The sequence below is a fragment of the Parasteatoda tepidariorum genome, chromosome 2 (genome assembly GCF_043381705.1).
Source record: "Parasteatoda tepidariorum isolate YZ-2023 chromosome 2, CAS_Ptep_4.0, whole genome shotgun sequence".
NCBI lineage: Eukaryota > Metazoa > Arthropoda > Arachnida > Araneae > Theridiidae > Parasteatoda > Parasteatoda tepidariorum.
In genome coordinates this window covers 16,137,256-16,155,490 of record NC_092205.1, presented here as the reverse complement: position 1 = coordinate 16,155,490, position 18,235 = coordinate 16,137,256, and the positions used below count along the sequence as shown (strand labels likewise).

The 18,235-nt window shown below is 28.4% G+C and overlaps 1 protein-coding gene across 2 annotated transcripts in view; it reads left to right on the top strand.

Moving 5' to 3' along the window:
* Positions 1-17,428, top strand: part of LOC107454840 (mitochondrial basic amino acids transporter) — a 32,703-nt gene extending 15,275 nt beyond the window's left edge. Inside the window, exons 2-5 of one of the 2 annotated variants that reach the window (XM_016072160.3) lie at positions 8,007-8,225; positions 12,603-12,646; positions 13,806-13,889; positions 16,511-17,428. In XM_016072160.3, the coding sequence (XP_015927646.1) occupies positions 8,192-8,225; positions 12,603-12,646; positions 13,806-13,889; positions 16,511-17,284 (936 nt within the window). In that variant the 5' untranslated portion in view covers positions 8,007-8,191 and the 3' untranslated portion in view covers positions 17,285-17,428. Of the gene's footprint in view, positions 1-8,006; positions 8,226-12,602; positions 12,647-13,791; positions 13,890-16,510 lie in introns of those variants that run through there. The other variant, XM_016072162.3, reaches the window with a different exon arrangement.
* Positions 17,429-18,235: the final 807 nt, after the last annotated feature.

The window sequence follows — 18,235 nt, the reverse complement described above, 5'->3', positions numbered from 1 at the left end:
TTGTAAAAAAAAAATTATGAGTGGGTTTTAATTACAATATACACATTAAAAATAATTGCAAAAACGAGACCAGCAGCGATTAAAATTAATTTTAAAACTATATTTACAAGATGATTTTGTACGGAAATTTCAAAAAGGAAGGGGAGATAAAACTACAGAAGTTTTTGATTACTAAAGTAAAAATTCCATAAATCACACTATCATACATCGGAAAAAATAGAAAAATCTATAAAAATTACCAACCAGTGGGCGTAGATAATAATCTGGCTTTTAATAATACATTCCTATTGGAATAATCTTTGCAAGTAATATTTCTTTTCGATTTCTGAAATAAATTTTATGTTAAATTCTGGATCGTCCCGGAGATGTTTGCCTCCTGGAGGGAAAAAACTCCTCACTCCCTCAATTTGCGTTTGTAGAGTGCAATCAAATAGGAAACAAGTTCCCGCATCCTCTCGCTTCCCACACTTCCTACGGCCTTATGGTTCCAGGGCTAAAGAGATTCTCTTTTATCCTATTCCCTTTGTAGCCATGTTATGGTTGAGTCCTTGCGTGTGAGAATCGTATAATTAGATCAAAAGTTATTAAGGTGTACAATACAAATATCTATATCAGGAATATTAAAATTACGGAGGACTGTTTTTTTTTTTTTAAAGTTTAATTTATGGAGTCGCTGTTATTAAAAATATGAAACAAAATTAGGAATATTTATATACCAATGTATACAAGAGAATAACGTGGCATTTTAAAATAGATAAAATAAATGTTAAATTTGAAATAAATCAAATAAACATTGCTCTTGAGATACGAGCTGGTAATGTAAACAGTTTTAAGCGTACATGAGAAAAAAAAAGCGCCTTCCCTAAAATTTTGCAGTCAATCAACAATATTATGAAACTAATAAAATAAATCTAGTTTGAACGAAAAATGAAGTAAAATACATTGGCTATTTACTAAATCCTTAAAGAAAAATTAATCGCCTAAATAAGAAATATCGGTATTCTCAAAAGCTGTGGAACTTTTTTTCGCAAAGTCATTTTACATCATAAAACAAAACACTTTGTCTAACACCTTTGCATAACAGCCCATTATCAGATAATACCCCCATTATTGTATAGCACCATTATTGTATTATTATTAGATAACAGACCAGACATAACAGAATGTTTATTGTAGTTGTCTATTGTTATGAAAACATAATTTTTAAAAAGCGTCCTTTTAAAAACTATATCTACAATTCCTTACCACCAACTTACCTTTGAAATTCTCAGACTTATTTCTACAAACCCGATTTAAACTTTTGCATATTTGTTCTTAGAAACCGACAATTTACGAAAAAAAAACAACCTATTTTGGTCCAAAATTATCTCGAAACGCAATGGCTCTTTCAACATTTGTTTTTTTTCTTCTATAATATGCAACGCCAAATAAAATTTAATGATGCGCAAAACATGACACTTGCTTCATTCTTTCTCTTTTTTGGGATCATACTTCACATCGATATATTTATAAACTACGCAGCTAAAAAAAGGAGTTAACAGAGCGTTGAACGTCACAAATTGCTCGCAAACTTAGTTCGAAGTTCTATCAAGATTATTCCATTTATTCTAATTATACATCACGAAGAGCCGTTATGAACGTGAATGGCCAGAAAGGTTTTTATAAACTTTCTAAGATTAAAGTAATGTTTTTCTGGAGTTTGAATCACGCGAAGATCAAGGACATTGGTCTTATGATCCTCATAACTATAGTTACTTACATGTTGATGAAACATTTTTCATTCATTCACTTTCATTGATATTTGTATATTTAAACTCTAGATATAGAATGAATGCTTCGTTGTTATGCAGCTTTTTACTGCGTTTTTATTAATCTTGTAACTACGTTTTAGAGAAGGGGATCTCACATGCGAAACTCAAATTTCTACTGTATGTCTAAAGATTCAATCGTTTCCTGTCCGTTACATTCAGAATTGGTAGCCATAGCGTTGATGAAGGAAATTTTTCGTTAATCAAACTAGTTTCGTTAATCTAACTAGAACACTTAAGTCTTAACTGGAGCTCTGTGTTGGATAAGCAGTTAAAAACGGAATCGTGGCAAATAGAACTTCGCACTAAAGAATTTATTATTATTATTTCACATTGCTAAAATGCTCAAATTTCAAAAGAAATCGGTACCCGATGGCAACATAAGTTACAATTGCTTTCTAATTGATAAAAATTTGATTTTTAGCTAATTGCAATTTCGATATATCTCCCGCATAAACTAAGAGCCCAATAAATAAATAATTAAATGAATAAAAAAAGAAAATTGCGAAGTAAAAAGTTTTGAAAACTATGTTTTTCAAATAGACTAAAAAGAAGAAAAATAACAATAGTCTACATTTATTTAATTCTTTTCGCTTAAAAAATTCAAATGATCTGAATAAAATGAATAAATTGAACTGTACTGAAAATAGTTTTACACTAAAGAGTAAATTTTTTCGTTATAATTTAGTTTTCTATTTTCAAAGAAGAAATGTAGTAATTAATCAATCAATGCAATCCTTACAATTCTTTCTTAAATTTTGCAGTAAACAACAACATTAGGCAAAAACATGTTGAATCAAACCAATGTAAAAAAGATTTTTCCTGTAATGAAAATGTACTATAAAAGCTGAAGTCGTTGAAATTTGGAGGGTCTGGTTTTCCAGAAATCTATTATTTTTGAAAATAAAATTTTTCAAATAACAATGAAAAATTATAAAAAGCATTAAATTCAATATAAAGTGTACATTAAAGGCAATGTAAAGTTTTAAATTACATAATATTAATCTACATAGTCATTTAAATGTTAACATTAATTTTTATTCTTGAAATAATTTTAGTTTCTCCGGTGGGTGGTACCTTCACAATTTCGATACATGAACTATTTCTGTATTTTTCTTAATTAAGAATATTTTTTTATTTATTTCATAATTAACATCAGAAATTTTTTCAAAAATGATGAAAGGTCCAGTAAAAGTAGGGATAGTTTTCTAGTATTAGGGTATTTAAAAATCTTCATACATTACAATATCGTTGGGAGAAATTTCGATATGAGTGAATCATGGTAGATATTTTTTTCTCATGGTTGTTTTGTTTTATAAACAGCAATTTTTCTAGCTTCTTCCTTTAGTGGATAAATTTCTTTTGATGAAAGGTGTGCAAATGGGAGAGTGCCAAACATTAAATAAATTGATGGAAATTTAGTTACTGAGTTTGGAATCGAACTATATTATTCAGTTACTTCCTTTTAATTATTTAGGCTGAGGAATTTTTTTTCCATAAGAATCATTAATTTTGTATTTTGTAATGTATGTAACGTATTTTGTAATAATGTAAACGAGTTGCAATAGTTTGTCCAAATTGTTCAACTTTTCCATTATTTTCAGATCCATGGGCTGCAGTTAATAATTTTTTAAATTTTGTAATGTTTAAGAATGTTTTTCGAATGAGAAGAAATAAAGTCTGAGCTTTGATATCAGAATTCTTTTTGGAGTTTGAATTTAAAAAAAAAAGTTAATGTAAATTTCCGTTATTATATATTTTGATGCAAAAGGCCATATATATAGAGTGAGATGATCGATTATTAAAGTTAAATATTTATTAGTAGAATTATAGTAATTAAAATCACCTAAGCTATCTACTGCAATTATTTCATAGGGTAGTCAACTGGTGACAGTGCCAGAAGTAACCCGAATAATTTTTTTTCTAGGCTTTCGAGGTTAGGACATCATAAACTATTTTAGAAACAAGCTATTTAATTGGGGTTTCTTTTAAAACCAAAAAGGTTCTTAATTGACCCATCAATCTAGTCCGTCAATGATATTGCTTAAATTTATTTCTTCTATCCAACTCTCTTTTTCTGTGAAATATAAGTTAAAAATCTTTATTTTGAAAAAAAAATTTTAAATTTTGGAAATGACTGAAGCCGGTGGGATGAAATAATGTTCCTAAAAACCTTCTATTATTTGACAGAAGATATCAAAAAATTTACTAAAAGGTTTACCAAAAATCGTCAAAGATTGACCAAAAGATTTACCCAATTTAAGCAGTTATTTACATACAGTTTTAATACTGAACTCTGAATGAACTTTTGAATTTTTTTAAATTTTCTACCCTCATACCGATTGAAATCTTAGACTGAACACCGATGTCAGGTGCAAGCTTCAATATGTACATTTTTTTTCTTCGCAATTTATCTTCATTTAAGTTTTTTAAAATTAGTATTGAATTTCATTTTCAGAATTTCTATTATCAATCACAATTTTCTCACGCTCTAGTATTTTCTCAATTAGGGTTAAATCCTAACCAGTGTTATTCATAATTATTTTGTGATTTTTACTTAAGATATCAAAATCTAAAAATAATAACAATCATAATATAGATTTTAAGAGAAAAAGAATTCCAATATTTCAATTGCTAACTACTTTATAACCTTAACCGCAATACTTGCGTAACGAAAATTTTATTTCAACTATTTTAATTATAATAAATTTTTGCCTTTGAATATATTATTTAATAATGCTATAACATATTTATAAGCATCAAAAATACTTTTGAAGGTGCAAAAACTTCTAATTATTACAACATATTATCTCAATTTTAATAATGTATATTTTTGAATGAAGAGAGAAAAAAAATTCAAAAATAACTTGTAGTAAATATTAGAAACTATTTCCAAAAAAGTAAAGCCCATATGAAAATAAATAAAACCGTTAATCATCAATATAATTATTCATTGATATAAATATTTAGTAAATCTTTGTTAAAAATATATATATGAATAACGAAATAAAACTGATTATTAAGCACAATTGCAACACTGTTTATGAAATAAAAACACTGAAATTATTTTGAAAATTTAAAAACGTACAAAAATTATGCTAAAAGAAATTAATCTTTCATCCAAAAGCATTGAGTAAAATACATGAAGTATTATTATCCTGAAAGGCATACTATTTTACTAGATTAAAAACTTCATTCGCCTCAAAAATATACAAATGGATAACAACAGACAAGTTTCAAGCGCTTAAAAACAGGTGCCCATTTTCTAGACTCGTCAGACGTGAATAAGAGGAAACAAAAGTGATTTGAAGTAAAAGTTTTATTTCCTTTAATTACTTTTTTCCCAAGTTTCGAGACAATTATTTTGGTTTCGTCGGGAAGTGAAAGGAATTTTNACTTGGTATTAGGTTAATATTTGCTTTCCCTTTTTGCAGTATTAGCAGTTAAAAAGAATTTCTGGTAACACTTCAATGCCCTGGCATTCATAAGCTAGGAAAATAACAGCCAGGATAATGACAAATTCGCCATTTTATAGCATATAACTTTATTTTAATTTAATATTTTGGCCGAAGACGTTTAAATTCTGCAGAAAACAACAGTATTTCTTAAAATGACTCAGATAAATCTATGTAGTTTTTGTTATTAATGATTTTAAGAAGCCAGGAAAATGACAGCATAAAAACCTACTCCCCTTGAAAAAATTTTTGAAATAGATTTTGAGCCAGAAAATTGGTTCTTTATTCATGCAACAAGACATGTTCATATAGGAGGGTATCTAATCAATCTATTAACATAAGATATTGATTCTTGGAGCAATCTATTTGGTTATAAATCACTAAATAAAAGTAGCCAGGAAAATGACAGATTTTCGTGGGACAAACAAATTATTGACAGAAAAAATTATACAATACCCTCTGCGTACATTCTAGAAATGCTTACACAGGATAGGATAAAAGACAATTAGATTTTGAAAAATGTATAGGAAGTTTTGAAGTTAGTTATTATTGGAAGTATTGTTTGGGACATGCCAGGAAAATGACATTTTGATATTCAATTAAATTTTTAAGTATACAAAACAGTCAATGCTAGTGCAAAGTCATTTTAAAATGCTAACAGCAATGCTATTTATTAATTTTAATTAAAAAAAATTTCTTTTAGAATTATAGCACTAGATCTTGGAGTAAGGGACAGTGAATTGTCATGTTTCGTGAGAATCACCCTTATTCATAATTATTTTGCGATTTTTACTACTCTTTAAAGGATATCAAAATCTAAAAATAATAACAATAATAAAATATTAAATTTAAGAGAAAGAGAGTCCCAATATTTCAATTGATAACTACTTTATAACTTTAACCGCAATACTTGCGTAACAAAAATTTAATTTTAACTATTTTAATAATAATAAATTTTTGCCTCTGAATATATTATTTAAAAATGCTATAACATATTTATAAATATCAAAAATACTTTTGAAGGTGAAATAAACTTCTCAATTTTTATAATATATAATCTCAATTTTAATAATGCATATTATTGAATGAAGAGAGAAAAAAAATTCAAAAATAACTTGTAGTAAATTTTAGAAACTATTTCCAAAAACGTAAAACCCACATGAAAATAAAGAAAACCGTTAATCATCAATATAATTATTCATTGATATAAATATTTAGTAAATCTTTGTTAAAAATACATCCATGGATAACGAAATAAAACTTAATATCAAGCACAATTATAACACAGTTTATGAAATAAAAACACTGAAATTATTTTGAAAATTTAAAAACGTATAAAAATTATGCTAAAAGAAATTTATCTTTCAGGCAAAAACATTGAGTAAAATACATGAAGTATTATTATCGGGAAAGACATACTATTTTACTAGATTAAAAGCTTCATTCGCCTCAAAAATATACAAATGGGTAACAACAGACATGTTTCAAGCACTTAAAAACAGGTGCCCATTTTCAAGACTTGTCAGACGTGAATACGAAGAAACAAAAGTGATTTGAAGTTTTATTTCCTTTAATTACTTTTTTCCCCAAGTTTCGAGACAATTATTTTGGTTTCGTCGGGAAGGGAAAGAAATTTTAAATGGTAATAAAAAATATTTTGGTTAAATTTTGCATGAAAATTTTAGGAATCAGTTGTAGCATGTATGACAAAAAAGTTCCGTTTAAAATTTGAGTAAAACGGTCGAAATTGCGATAGATGATAAACTTACTGAGGCGATAACATGATGATAAACTCTACTCGTAGAGGTCTGAAAAATAAAATAAAATTTGCTTTTCTCAATTAGGCATATAGCTTTATCAGGGAAGTTACGCTTTCTAGTCATTCAGAAAGTGAGAGAAGACATTCTATATTTAGTAGAGTTTTGAGAGAAGACATTCTATATTTTAGGATAAAAATTATGATAAATTCTGCTAGTAAAGTGTAAGAAATGATTAAAACTTACATGGTAATCTGGCTCCAGTAAACATTTGAATGCTCTAGCTTGTCAAAATTTAGATTTCAAGATTCTGCCAATTATGGAGCAAGACATTTTTAATATTAAAAAAATAAATATTTTGGATAAAAAAAACCCAGTTAAATAACACAAACTTACCAGATTTGCCTGCTCTTATGTTTTTAGTTAAATTTAAGTAATGAATTTTCAAAGAAATGCAGGAATTATTATTTCTGGGACCTATAGCGTAAATTGTTATTTAGTAAAAAGCATTCCCGCTTGTTATGGGGATCATGTAGGTTCATAATCAACGACATGATTGTGGCAACATGGTTAGCATTGTGTTTCCCCCTTACTTCCTAGACCAGCTGAATTGTTGTTTAGATATCCTTTTTTCAGGAAAATAATCTAAACACAATTTGACTCTATATTTCATGTTACTCTTGTATTTTTTGCTGTATTACATTTTAATTACGTAAGTGTTATATGAAAAAAAAAACATTTTATCAAGGAAGTTGATGTAGCTGTTATCAATTTCATTCCTTTGCATTAACTATATAATATCAGATGTTGTGATAGAGAACAAATTTCATGGTCAGCCTATTGACCGCAAATTTGGGAACAGTTTTCTGTTTATCTCAAAGAAACACGTGCTCCACTCGTGGACAATCCATAATCGCGATTTATATTCTCAAGTTTTTCACAATCTCACTTACTACTCGCTTGATGTTCTTCACGTTCCTTTTCAGTTCTGGACAGTTCTTCAACTCTTTGTAAAAATTCCTCGATGTATCTGTATATGAGTGTGTGTTTCAACAGTTTGTGCGGATGCTGGATTGGAAGCTCTAACGGACTCATCATTTTTATGCTCGAATTGTCAAATCGTAGGTGATTATTATTATTATTTTAAATCGAGGGAATCAAAAGTATCAACATGGCCCTGGACTTTTATGCTGGATGTCTTGGAGGTAAGTTTCATTTACTTTGCATCAGGTAAAAATTCGCAGATTAATTTTACCTGCTTGTTGTGTGAATGCTATAAAATGCGAATGCTTAGTTCTTTTTATATTATATGTCACTTTATGTGGATAATCAGTTATCAACTTTGGTTCCCGAATAACTTGTTTTGAATAACTTGATCTGAATAACTTGTACTGAATAACCGTTCATGAATAAACTCAATTGATAAATAAACTTGAGAGATAAAATTTAATTGTCTAAAATTAATAACGCACGTACTCTAAACATAATCTTTTAGATTAATTTAATTAATATCTAGATTAAGTACAATTATCAGAAATGGCTTATTTGATGGGGATGAGGGTGGTTAACTGTTAAGTGATCTGCCGTTAGTTTCAACTGTGAATGCACAATGAATAAAAAAATTTTTTGTTCATATTATTTATAAGCATTGTGAATTTAATAGTGAACACTTAATTTTTTTTTTTGGAATTATGCTCTAAATTATGAGCAATACAAAAGATATAAAAGGGTGAAACATAAGAGATTCTCAAAGAACTAAAGGGCGGTCCTCACGAAACACAGTATATTTTAATTTATTATAAAAAAATTTTTGTTAAAAAAATCTATATTTATTTCAAATTTTTTTTTGAATACACAAAGCTAGGTGTCATTGTTAATAGTTAAAAAAAGTTATGATTCAATATTAAAATTTTGATCAACATTTCGAAAATTACTTAATTCGCATAAGATTTCAAAATATTAATTATTTACTTATAAATTTTAATCGAATAAATTTGAATTATCTTGAATATGAAAGGAAATAGAATTCATTCAATATATATGTCAATCAATACTATTTTATTTAAATTAACTCATTTTGTAAGTTTTGCTGCAACTTTTTAAAAAAAGACGTGCAAAATATCTTTCATTCACTTTTTAGTAACAACAGTTATAATAAGAAAAAATATTTTACAGAGTGAATTGTAAAAATAATAAAAGAAATATAAGGAAAAAAATTTAAAATATAAAAATTTATAGTAACATAAAATGTTTTTTAAATAAAAAATACAGAATGAGCTAAACATATATTACAATCAAAGAAATTCTATAATAAACAAATATATAGTGGTTGAATCAACCTTAAATTTTAAACAGATTTTGTACAGATATGAAGTCTAATCTCGTGAATGAAGTCTAAATCTTGTATTACAAATCAATTTAGAAAAAAAAATATTTTAATTATGAGTCATGTAACTAATAAGCTAAAAATAAGCGAAGTACGTTTAATATTACTAAAATTATAAACTCATTAATCATATTGACAATAATGATTTTTGATCATAGTATTTCAATAAATAATTTTTACAGAAGATTATAATGGGGAAAAATGTTTAAAACAACGTTTTTCCACTTGGAATATTAAAAATAGGTATATACTTCTAGTAAATCATACTAATGCATGTACTTAAATAATGAAAGAAAAGTATTAATAAATATAATATTGTTACTAACAGTTTATTGTTAATTGTAATTTAAAATAAGCAATAAATTCCAGTTTTTTGTTGGAAACTTTTAAAAATAATTTTTATAAGAAAACAAGTCGTAATTTAAAAGCCTGTAGTATAGATTTTATTTTACCAAGATAAGATAACAAATTGAAAAGAATTTTTCCCACAATTCAGAAGTACGAAAACTCTGGTTTATCATTAACTATACATATTATTATCAGTTAAAGTGATTCTTAATGATTGTCTTTTAGCTATCTTATCTTACAATTAGCCAAACACGAAAGCCCGAACCTTATTGAATGCGTAAATATTTAACATTCATTCACGTGTCAAAAAGTAAATACTGAAACTTAATATAAATACTTGATACTTAAATAAAAACTTTAAAGCTGCTGTAATAAATGTGATAAAGTTTAAAAAGTTTTTAAAAAATGCTTAAAATTTTAAAAAATTAAAATTCGGCAGCTAAGTTTCAAAAACTACATTTAAATAAATAAGATCGAATGAGAAATATTCTTAAATGATGAGTTTGTGATTTAAATAGAGATTTTTATGAGTCTTCAGAGGTTAACACGAGGGGGGTGGGGTGACGTAATTAAAATTTAACTCCAGGATACTATTAACAGTTTCGGAGCAACTAAATTAGTTTATAGGATTGACGTGTGTGGAGAAATATTTAGCTTATTTTCGAATTTTTTTTTTTATTTAGCTTATCTAATATGTCATGATTCTCCTTTCCCAATCTGTTTATCTGATTGATTTTTGATAATTTAGAAACATGCTTAACATTTGTTTAAGGAAAAAAAAAGAAATATTTGGCTCATAGCTTTAACTCTTTCAGCAGGTAACTAAAAAAAAACTTATCATTTCGTCATAATATTTTTTATGTTCATAATCAAGAACAGTTGAGGAATTTGTTGAATTTTCTAACTAATGAATGGAAAACAGTTTGGTTCGAATCGAAACGCTTGTTTGCTCTTGTGTCCTTTAAATAAATTTAAAAATGGAAAAAAAAAACTTAAATCAGCATCCTCGAAGACATTTTTATGTATAGACCTCATGTGTTCAAAATAAATAGCCTTACATATATATTGTTAGGATACTTGCCAAAAATGAAATAAATTATGCACTCACAGTAGGGACCATAAATTAATAATAAAACAAGGAAAAAGAGAAAACAAATAAACGCCATCGTAATCTTGTCAATCGCAATTTAGGCAGGAGGTTTCAATTGAGGAAGGCTAAACCCATTTGATTGCCATTTGAAATTTGGAAGTGTTCGTTTCCAACCATTTATGTCTTCTCTAATATTCAAAGAAATTTGTTGTTCTAGTTTTATGCAACCTCCTTCCTCAATTGTGATTGACCAGATTTCGGTAGCATTTTTTGTTTTTCCTCGCTTTACTATACGTGGGTATATTTTTCTTCTTCTTTTTTTTTCTTACAAGAATTCTAAAAATGCATACTAAGGGTGGTCAGATATCACTGTGAATGTTTAGAGAAATTATATACTTGATTTGCCGATTTCGGGCTATTCCAAATAGACATATCTGATTTATTCATTTCGTACAGATTTTGTAACACTGTAGTCTCGTTAATGCTTTTTATTTTATTTTATACATTATTATGTGCACTATAGTGTGCCAGTTTCACTAAATTCTATGTGTATCACTTTTTGAGTTATAGTCATCTTTATGATTTTCCCTTAATTTACGATAATCAGAAAAGTAAGAATTAGATACATAGCGCATCTTCATCCCGATAGGGCATTACCATTTGAAAAAGGCAGAGAAGTAGTGCAACAAAGAATAAATGCAGTTTTTATAATGTTATTATTTTTATCGTCATGGAGAAATCTTCAAAGGAAGGCATTGGCTCACATTGGGCTGTCTGGCCAACTATGATGATGATGATTATTATTTTCATCTCTCTATATTAAAAAAAATTTAAATAGCTGTCAACAGTCGACCCGTCTTTTTTTGAAATGTTCCTCTTAACATTCTACTTCGCTTTATTGCGAAATAAATATAAAACTTGAAACTGCTAAGCTGTATAGAAGAGTTCACAGGAATTAAAATGGAATAAAAAAATAAACATTCAAGCAAACAATTAGTTCGAGAATCATTAACTGTTGAACTTGAGTGATAAAATACCATGCAGGCTGCTCTACAGCCCGTAGGAATGCAACTACAGAGTTAAATTTTGGCATACTAAAAGGATGATAATAACTTTTCTTTTTTAGCTAAACATAACAAAAATAAACTAACATTTTAAACTGAAAAAAGCTTTACTTTTATCTCTCCATCGTTTTATTTGTTGTTCTACAGGTTAAAAGATTTTCAAAATACATTGCAATTTTAAATGTTGACTCAAGGAATACCAACTTTTAGACAGAGGCTAATTTAAATAATTCATGAATAGACTCATGAATTAGATAGGGAATGAATTTTCAAAAGAACTAGAATGAAATCTGACAGGGTGTGCTACTTTATATAATTCAATGTAGTTTTTAATATCTAATTGTATTTATTATGTATTTCAAAATTATTCAGAAAGAAATCGTTTAAGTATAGTAAATTGTTAACATTCTACGTCGAAAGTAAATAAATAATTGTTTTACAAGTTACATGACTGATTCATTTTTATTTAATTTTTTTCTATATATAACTTAAAACAATGTAAATCTCTTTAAAATACCAAAAAAACTAGACAAAATAAAAGCGATGTCTTCCTAAAATTAACTTATATGAACCGATTATATATTTATTTTTAATAGTCTCTAAATTTAAACTTTCTACTCTTGGTGACCAGCTTGGTCACCCTTTAAAGTTATTGCTTTTTCATATTTTAGTAAAATATCATCTTGCATTTTAGGTTGTGCTGGAGTATTAGTTGGACACCCATTTGACACTGTTAAGGTAATTTTATATCCGATACATTTTGACGCTTTTAATTTCTGCAAAAAATATGAACTAAGTTTAACATTCCGATTTCTACAATTTTATCAACAATTGTAATTTCATGAAAGCACAGAACACATTTAAATTCTCCGTTGATGGGTATTTTGAATATTATTCACCCCGTGTGAGTGACTAGATAGGACGCTAAAATTTAGATAGCCGAAGACAGCCATAAACGATTTTTCCCACATTTATCAGCTTGAATACCATTTTTTTCATGATTGTTTGACATTTTTGGCTGAATATGGCAAAATGGCAATTAAATAAATTGTTATTTAACCATTTTTTTTCCGGAAATTTCTAGCAGTGTATGCAACATTTTATGATTAAATATTTAGCTATCATTTTACAATTATTAAACTGTAACTAAATTTTATACTGACTTCTATAATAAATTTTATACGAAGCAGTGTCCAGTCAATGTATGTAGTTTAAATAATAAATGCAAAACTGCAATTCAAAACTACTTAATAATATTAAGAATTAACTTATTTGACAGTCACTAAATAATAGCTTCAGCAAAAACTAATTAGCGACGAGGTTTTAGAGTATTCTAAAATAGAACAAGAATTTTAAAAACAAGTTAAAAAATGATGGTAACTAATCGGAATGATAAGGTTTAAATTTTATCGCAATAAAATCAGAAACTGAATCTGTGTAATAATAAAATATGTGTAACTGAATAAAAATTTAAGATATTTTTTATTGAATAATTTTTAATGTTGTTATTACAATTTGTTAAAAGTCAAGAAACATAAGTTCGCGAGCAGGTCGTCGGGCTACCGAAGCGGGGGTGCCATCCCCTCCGCAGAGGATCAAAATTGTGATGGCATGTCTTCGGATCATCCTCCGGGATGTTTCCCAGACCGTCGCCAATAGCCCATTGTGCAGCTCTAGTGCGACGTAAATTAACAACAACAACAAGAAACATAAGGCGATTACTAAGAACGCGATGAAATGAGCGACTTGGCGGAAGTAGCAATAAAAATAAAATTGAGCGAAATATCTTTCTTTATTATCTATGTTTATTTGATATATATTATTTATTTATTATTTATTTATTATGTATGTCTCATAGAATATTCATTATATCAGCTAGGTAGTTTAAATTTTTCAGGTCCGGCTTCAAACGCAGGACAGCAAGAACAAAATTTATCGAGGAACTTTCCATTGCATATCAACTATTATCAAACAGGAATCCGTAAGTATACACATTCATCTCTTAAAGGTGTATTCCCATTTTCTACGCATAAAAGTTTGAGAAAATGTATATATTCGCATATATTGATGGTGTTTTCTACACTAGGGAACACTGCAGGCTCGGTACCGCTTAAATTTTCGGGTTACTGTTTCCGTTGTACTTTAAAGCCATTTGGCATCATCATCATTGTGTTTTGAGATTCTTGCAAACAATGTATTTGATTACTTATTACTTGTGTTTACAATGCTAACAATACTTGTGTTTACAATGTTAAAAGTGCTAACACTAACGTAAGATGGTGCGCAGCTTGCAACAAGAACAAACAGTAATAAACTTATGGAAAGAGGCCAAATCAAGACTGCCAAAAAAGCGAGTTATTCAAAATCTAGCAAATTAACCTAGGCATAGAAAGAGTTCAACTTTAATTAATAGATGTCATAAAACAGAGAAACATGCAAGAAAATTTTTTTTTTCTTTCGAATTTGAATTTTTTTTAAATTTTTTTTTTTTTATGAAAATGATATTACGTGATTTTAATTGAAAACGGCGAAATTTCTGTCTATACATTTAAAAATCGAAATAACCACAAAAACTATAAAACTTAGAAACTTGCAATTATACAGGTGTTTAGAAAAACACCGTCTTACACAAATTTTGTAATTGAAAAAATATGTATTCCGTGGAAATAGAACTATACTTTTTGATAAAAATAATTTTCACAAAATTCCACATTAAACTAATTTTTACGAAATTCCGCAAACAGGATACCATGTAGCAAGAAATTCTGGTTTTTTCCAACGAAATTTTATATCTTTATATAAATATGTGTCAGTCTCCCAAATTCACATATTAGCATAAAACAAAAGTTTGAGACTAGCTTATTCTTACAAAGTTTTCGATATTGAGCACTGAATTTAGATCATAATAATCATTGTTAAGACCCAATCTGATCTAATCCTGTGACATCAAAATAGTTTTATTTTCCGGAAAACGCTCCTATTTATCTAAATTTCTTTTTCCTGTATTACGGACCTTTCACTATAAAAAATTATATTGCGGTGCAAACTGTTTTTCTTATTTGATATTGAGAAAATTTTTTGACGAAAATGTTTGACCATGGCTTTACAAAAAAAATGTCCACACACAGTACAAATGTAAAAGTTAAAAAAGAAAAAAACTTTAAATAGAATTCAAAAATTTATTTTAGGAAAAATCTTCATATCGATGTCCCATTTTGCTTTGTTCCAAAGTCAAATACATAAACTACTTTTTTTTTTCGTTGAGTAAAAGAAAAAATGTGAAATCTTTATTACTCAGAAATTAACAAATAAATTTGCTCTTTCCCTTTCTGTAATAATTAGTATTTTTGAGGAATGGCTAAAAATAGGTTCTCTTTTAGCAGAATTCTTCTGTTCAAAACAAAATAATTATAAATACTCTATTTTTTGTAAGGCGTTTAACAATATGCTCTCTTTTTTTGGAGATTTTCCTCTTTGTTGTTGGTCTTAATAAAAATGTAAGTTTTAATTTGTTTTAAAATTTTAAATAAGAAAAACGAAACAAGGATTAAATTTTGATTTTATTTTAGAAAATGCCAAACAGAAGAGCTAATCGTTAAAAGCCGCTGGTTTGGAAAACTGGGAACAAAAATAATTGTCCCCCTCTCCTTGTATACGGCTTTGACTAAATCACATTTAAATTACATTGTCATAAATAAATAGTCAAAAAAATATAAATGTCTGCTACTTATTCAATGAAATTCTAGTATTTCTAAATTTCCCATAGATTAATAATGTGTGTATCCGATTTTACCCCACTAGTGGGGTAAAGCCGCTTTATTTTACAAATTCTTTGCAATAAAAAAGTACTACATCATGGATTTTTTAGGAATGATACACAACTAAACATTATATATCTTGAATAAATCTGACAGTGTCTAGGTCGAACAGTTTAGCTCCAAAAGATCCTCGAATCTTAGGTATTTTGTCTTACCCCACTTTCCCCTATATTGGCATCACAGGGATCCAATTTTTGAGGGAGATGAAATTAAAATATACAGTCAAAATCATGTTCGAAATTTCACGCACATAAAAAAAAATTATAAATCTATTTAATATCTGCAAAAGTATTAATTATTTTCTTGTTTTTAACTTTGATAAATTGAAACTCATGAAAAAAATTTTTTTCCTCAGAAATACTGAGAGGGAGTTTTAGCGGTTACTAATAATTGAAGGGGACCCACCGTCTCCCCCGCCAACGTGCTATAAGTGCGTCGTGAACAGTTGCGAAACGAAGTAATATAGTTTAGTGCCGAGGAATAAGGTACATGAAAAGATCTCTTCTCTTACACCAATGAAGCAAATTCCATGTCAAAATTTTTCGCCCACATTGTATGAACTGCTTTTATCACGGGAAATTCCGATTAGACGCAGATTTTAAATATTCCGAAAAGGGGTCAATGTGAGGTCTTGAAATGAAATTGTTGAAAACAGACATGTAGATTGTATATCTGTATTTAAATTAATTTTGCAATGAAATTTCCCTGCATTTAAATTTGTTTAATTTTTATATTGAAAATATACTAAACATTGATTAAAGCTAATTCTGGGTTTTTCTTACAGTATCAGGGTTTATATAAAGGGATGTCTTCACCCATGGCCGGACTGGCCGCAGTCAATGCCATTGTTTTTGGAGTATATGGAAACTTAGTCAGAGCCTCAACATCCGATAATCTTCTTTTGAATCAATTTTTGGCTGGAAGTACTGCCGGTGTTGTGCAAAGTCTTGTGACAAGTCCAATGGAGCTTGCTAAAACTAGAATGCAACTTCAGGGACAAGAGAACCGTCTCGTTCGGACAGCCTACTGGACAAGAAACAGTGTGACATATAAAAATCCAGTGGATTGCTTAGTGAAAGCATTCAAGATGGAAGGCACTCGTGGTCTTTACAGAGGATTGTGGTGCACCATTCTCAGAGATGCTCCAGGATTCGGAGTATACTTTTCAAGCTATGAGTACCTAACTAGTAAAGTGACCAAGGGGAATACTCTATCTTTACTATCTGTTGGCGGGTTAGCTGGCGTTATTTCTTGGATAGTCATATATCCTTTCGATGTGATCAAATCTCGTTTGCAAGTTGATGGAATGGATGGTAAACCGAGAAAGTACAATAATTTATTCGACTGTGTGCGAAAGAGTTATAAAGAAGAAGGACTACAAGTGTTCACAAGAGGACTGAATTCCACAATAATTCGTGCTTTTCCCACGAATGCTGCCACCTTTGCTGTGTTCACTTGGGTGTTCATGATTTTCGAATCTCCTTCTGCCCCAAAAATAAGTGTGGAACAAGCAAAAGGTGTTTTAATGCTAGAAAAAGAAATGCAAAATTACGCCTAGTGCAACGTTCTGAACACACCTTCGAGATTCGGTTTTGTATATATATAGCGTGACTTATGTGTTATAGATGATATAATGTAAACTACTTTTGTACATATATTTATATTAAAGCTTTTATTTTACTTTTGCTTGCAATTTACAAAAGTTGTTTGATCTCTCTAAACATATGTAATTAAAAGCTATCTGCGTTTATGATTGCAAACTAGTGTTTACTCTAACCCCATATAGGTAAAGCAAGGGCTAAAACAAATATATATATAAAAAAAAAGAATTATCAAAAAATATATCTTCAAATGAGCTTTTACACTATTCACAATTAAGATTAAATTTGAATGTATAACAAAACAAAAGAACATAAATTTAAAATTATGCCTAGAATGCGGTTTTGCCAAGCTTAAAAAAAGTACTATTAAAAAATAAACTCGTTTTGAAATATCTCTTTAAACGAGTTGAACTTAAAAAAAAAGAGGAATAAATAATTTTATTTGTAAGGAAGTCATGAGTAAAAAAATGAGCTTTTTTTATTGCATATTAGCTGTACCCTGCAACGCCTCCATTATGAATTGTATTTAACACTAAATTTACGGACGGTTCTTATATACCTATCTCTACGGACACACGTCAATTTGACGTATGAAAGAATTGTGATTCTTAATTTAAAAAATTCAATTTAGTAGATTTTTATCCACTACTATTTCTAAATAATTCGTAGGCATATATAATTCACCACTTCATATTTCAAAATTTACTTTGTTGTTATTTACCATTTTTTTAAATTATTTTCGCGTGTCCGGAGCAGTTGGCATCTCTGCACTTAGAAACGAAATCCGTCAAAATGACGTGTCCCGTAAACCTAGTGTTAAAGGAAACAACGTATATCACAATGAAAATAATTTACATTACATCATTTTAATTAGGTTTTCCGTTAAGAAAAATTTTTTAAAAGTGAGG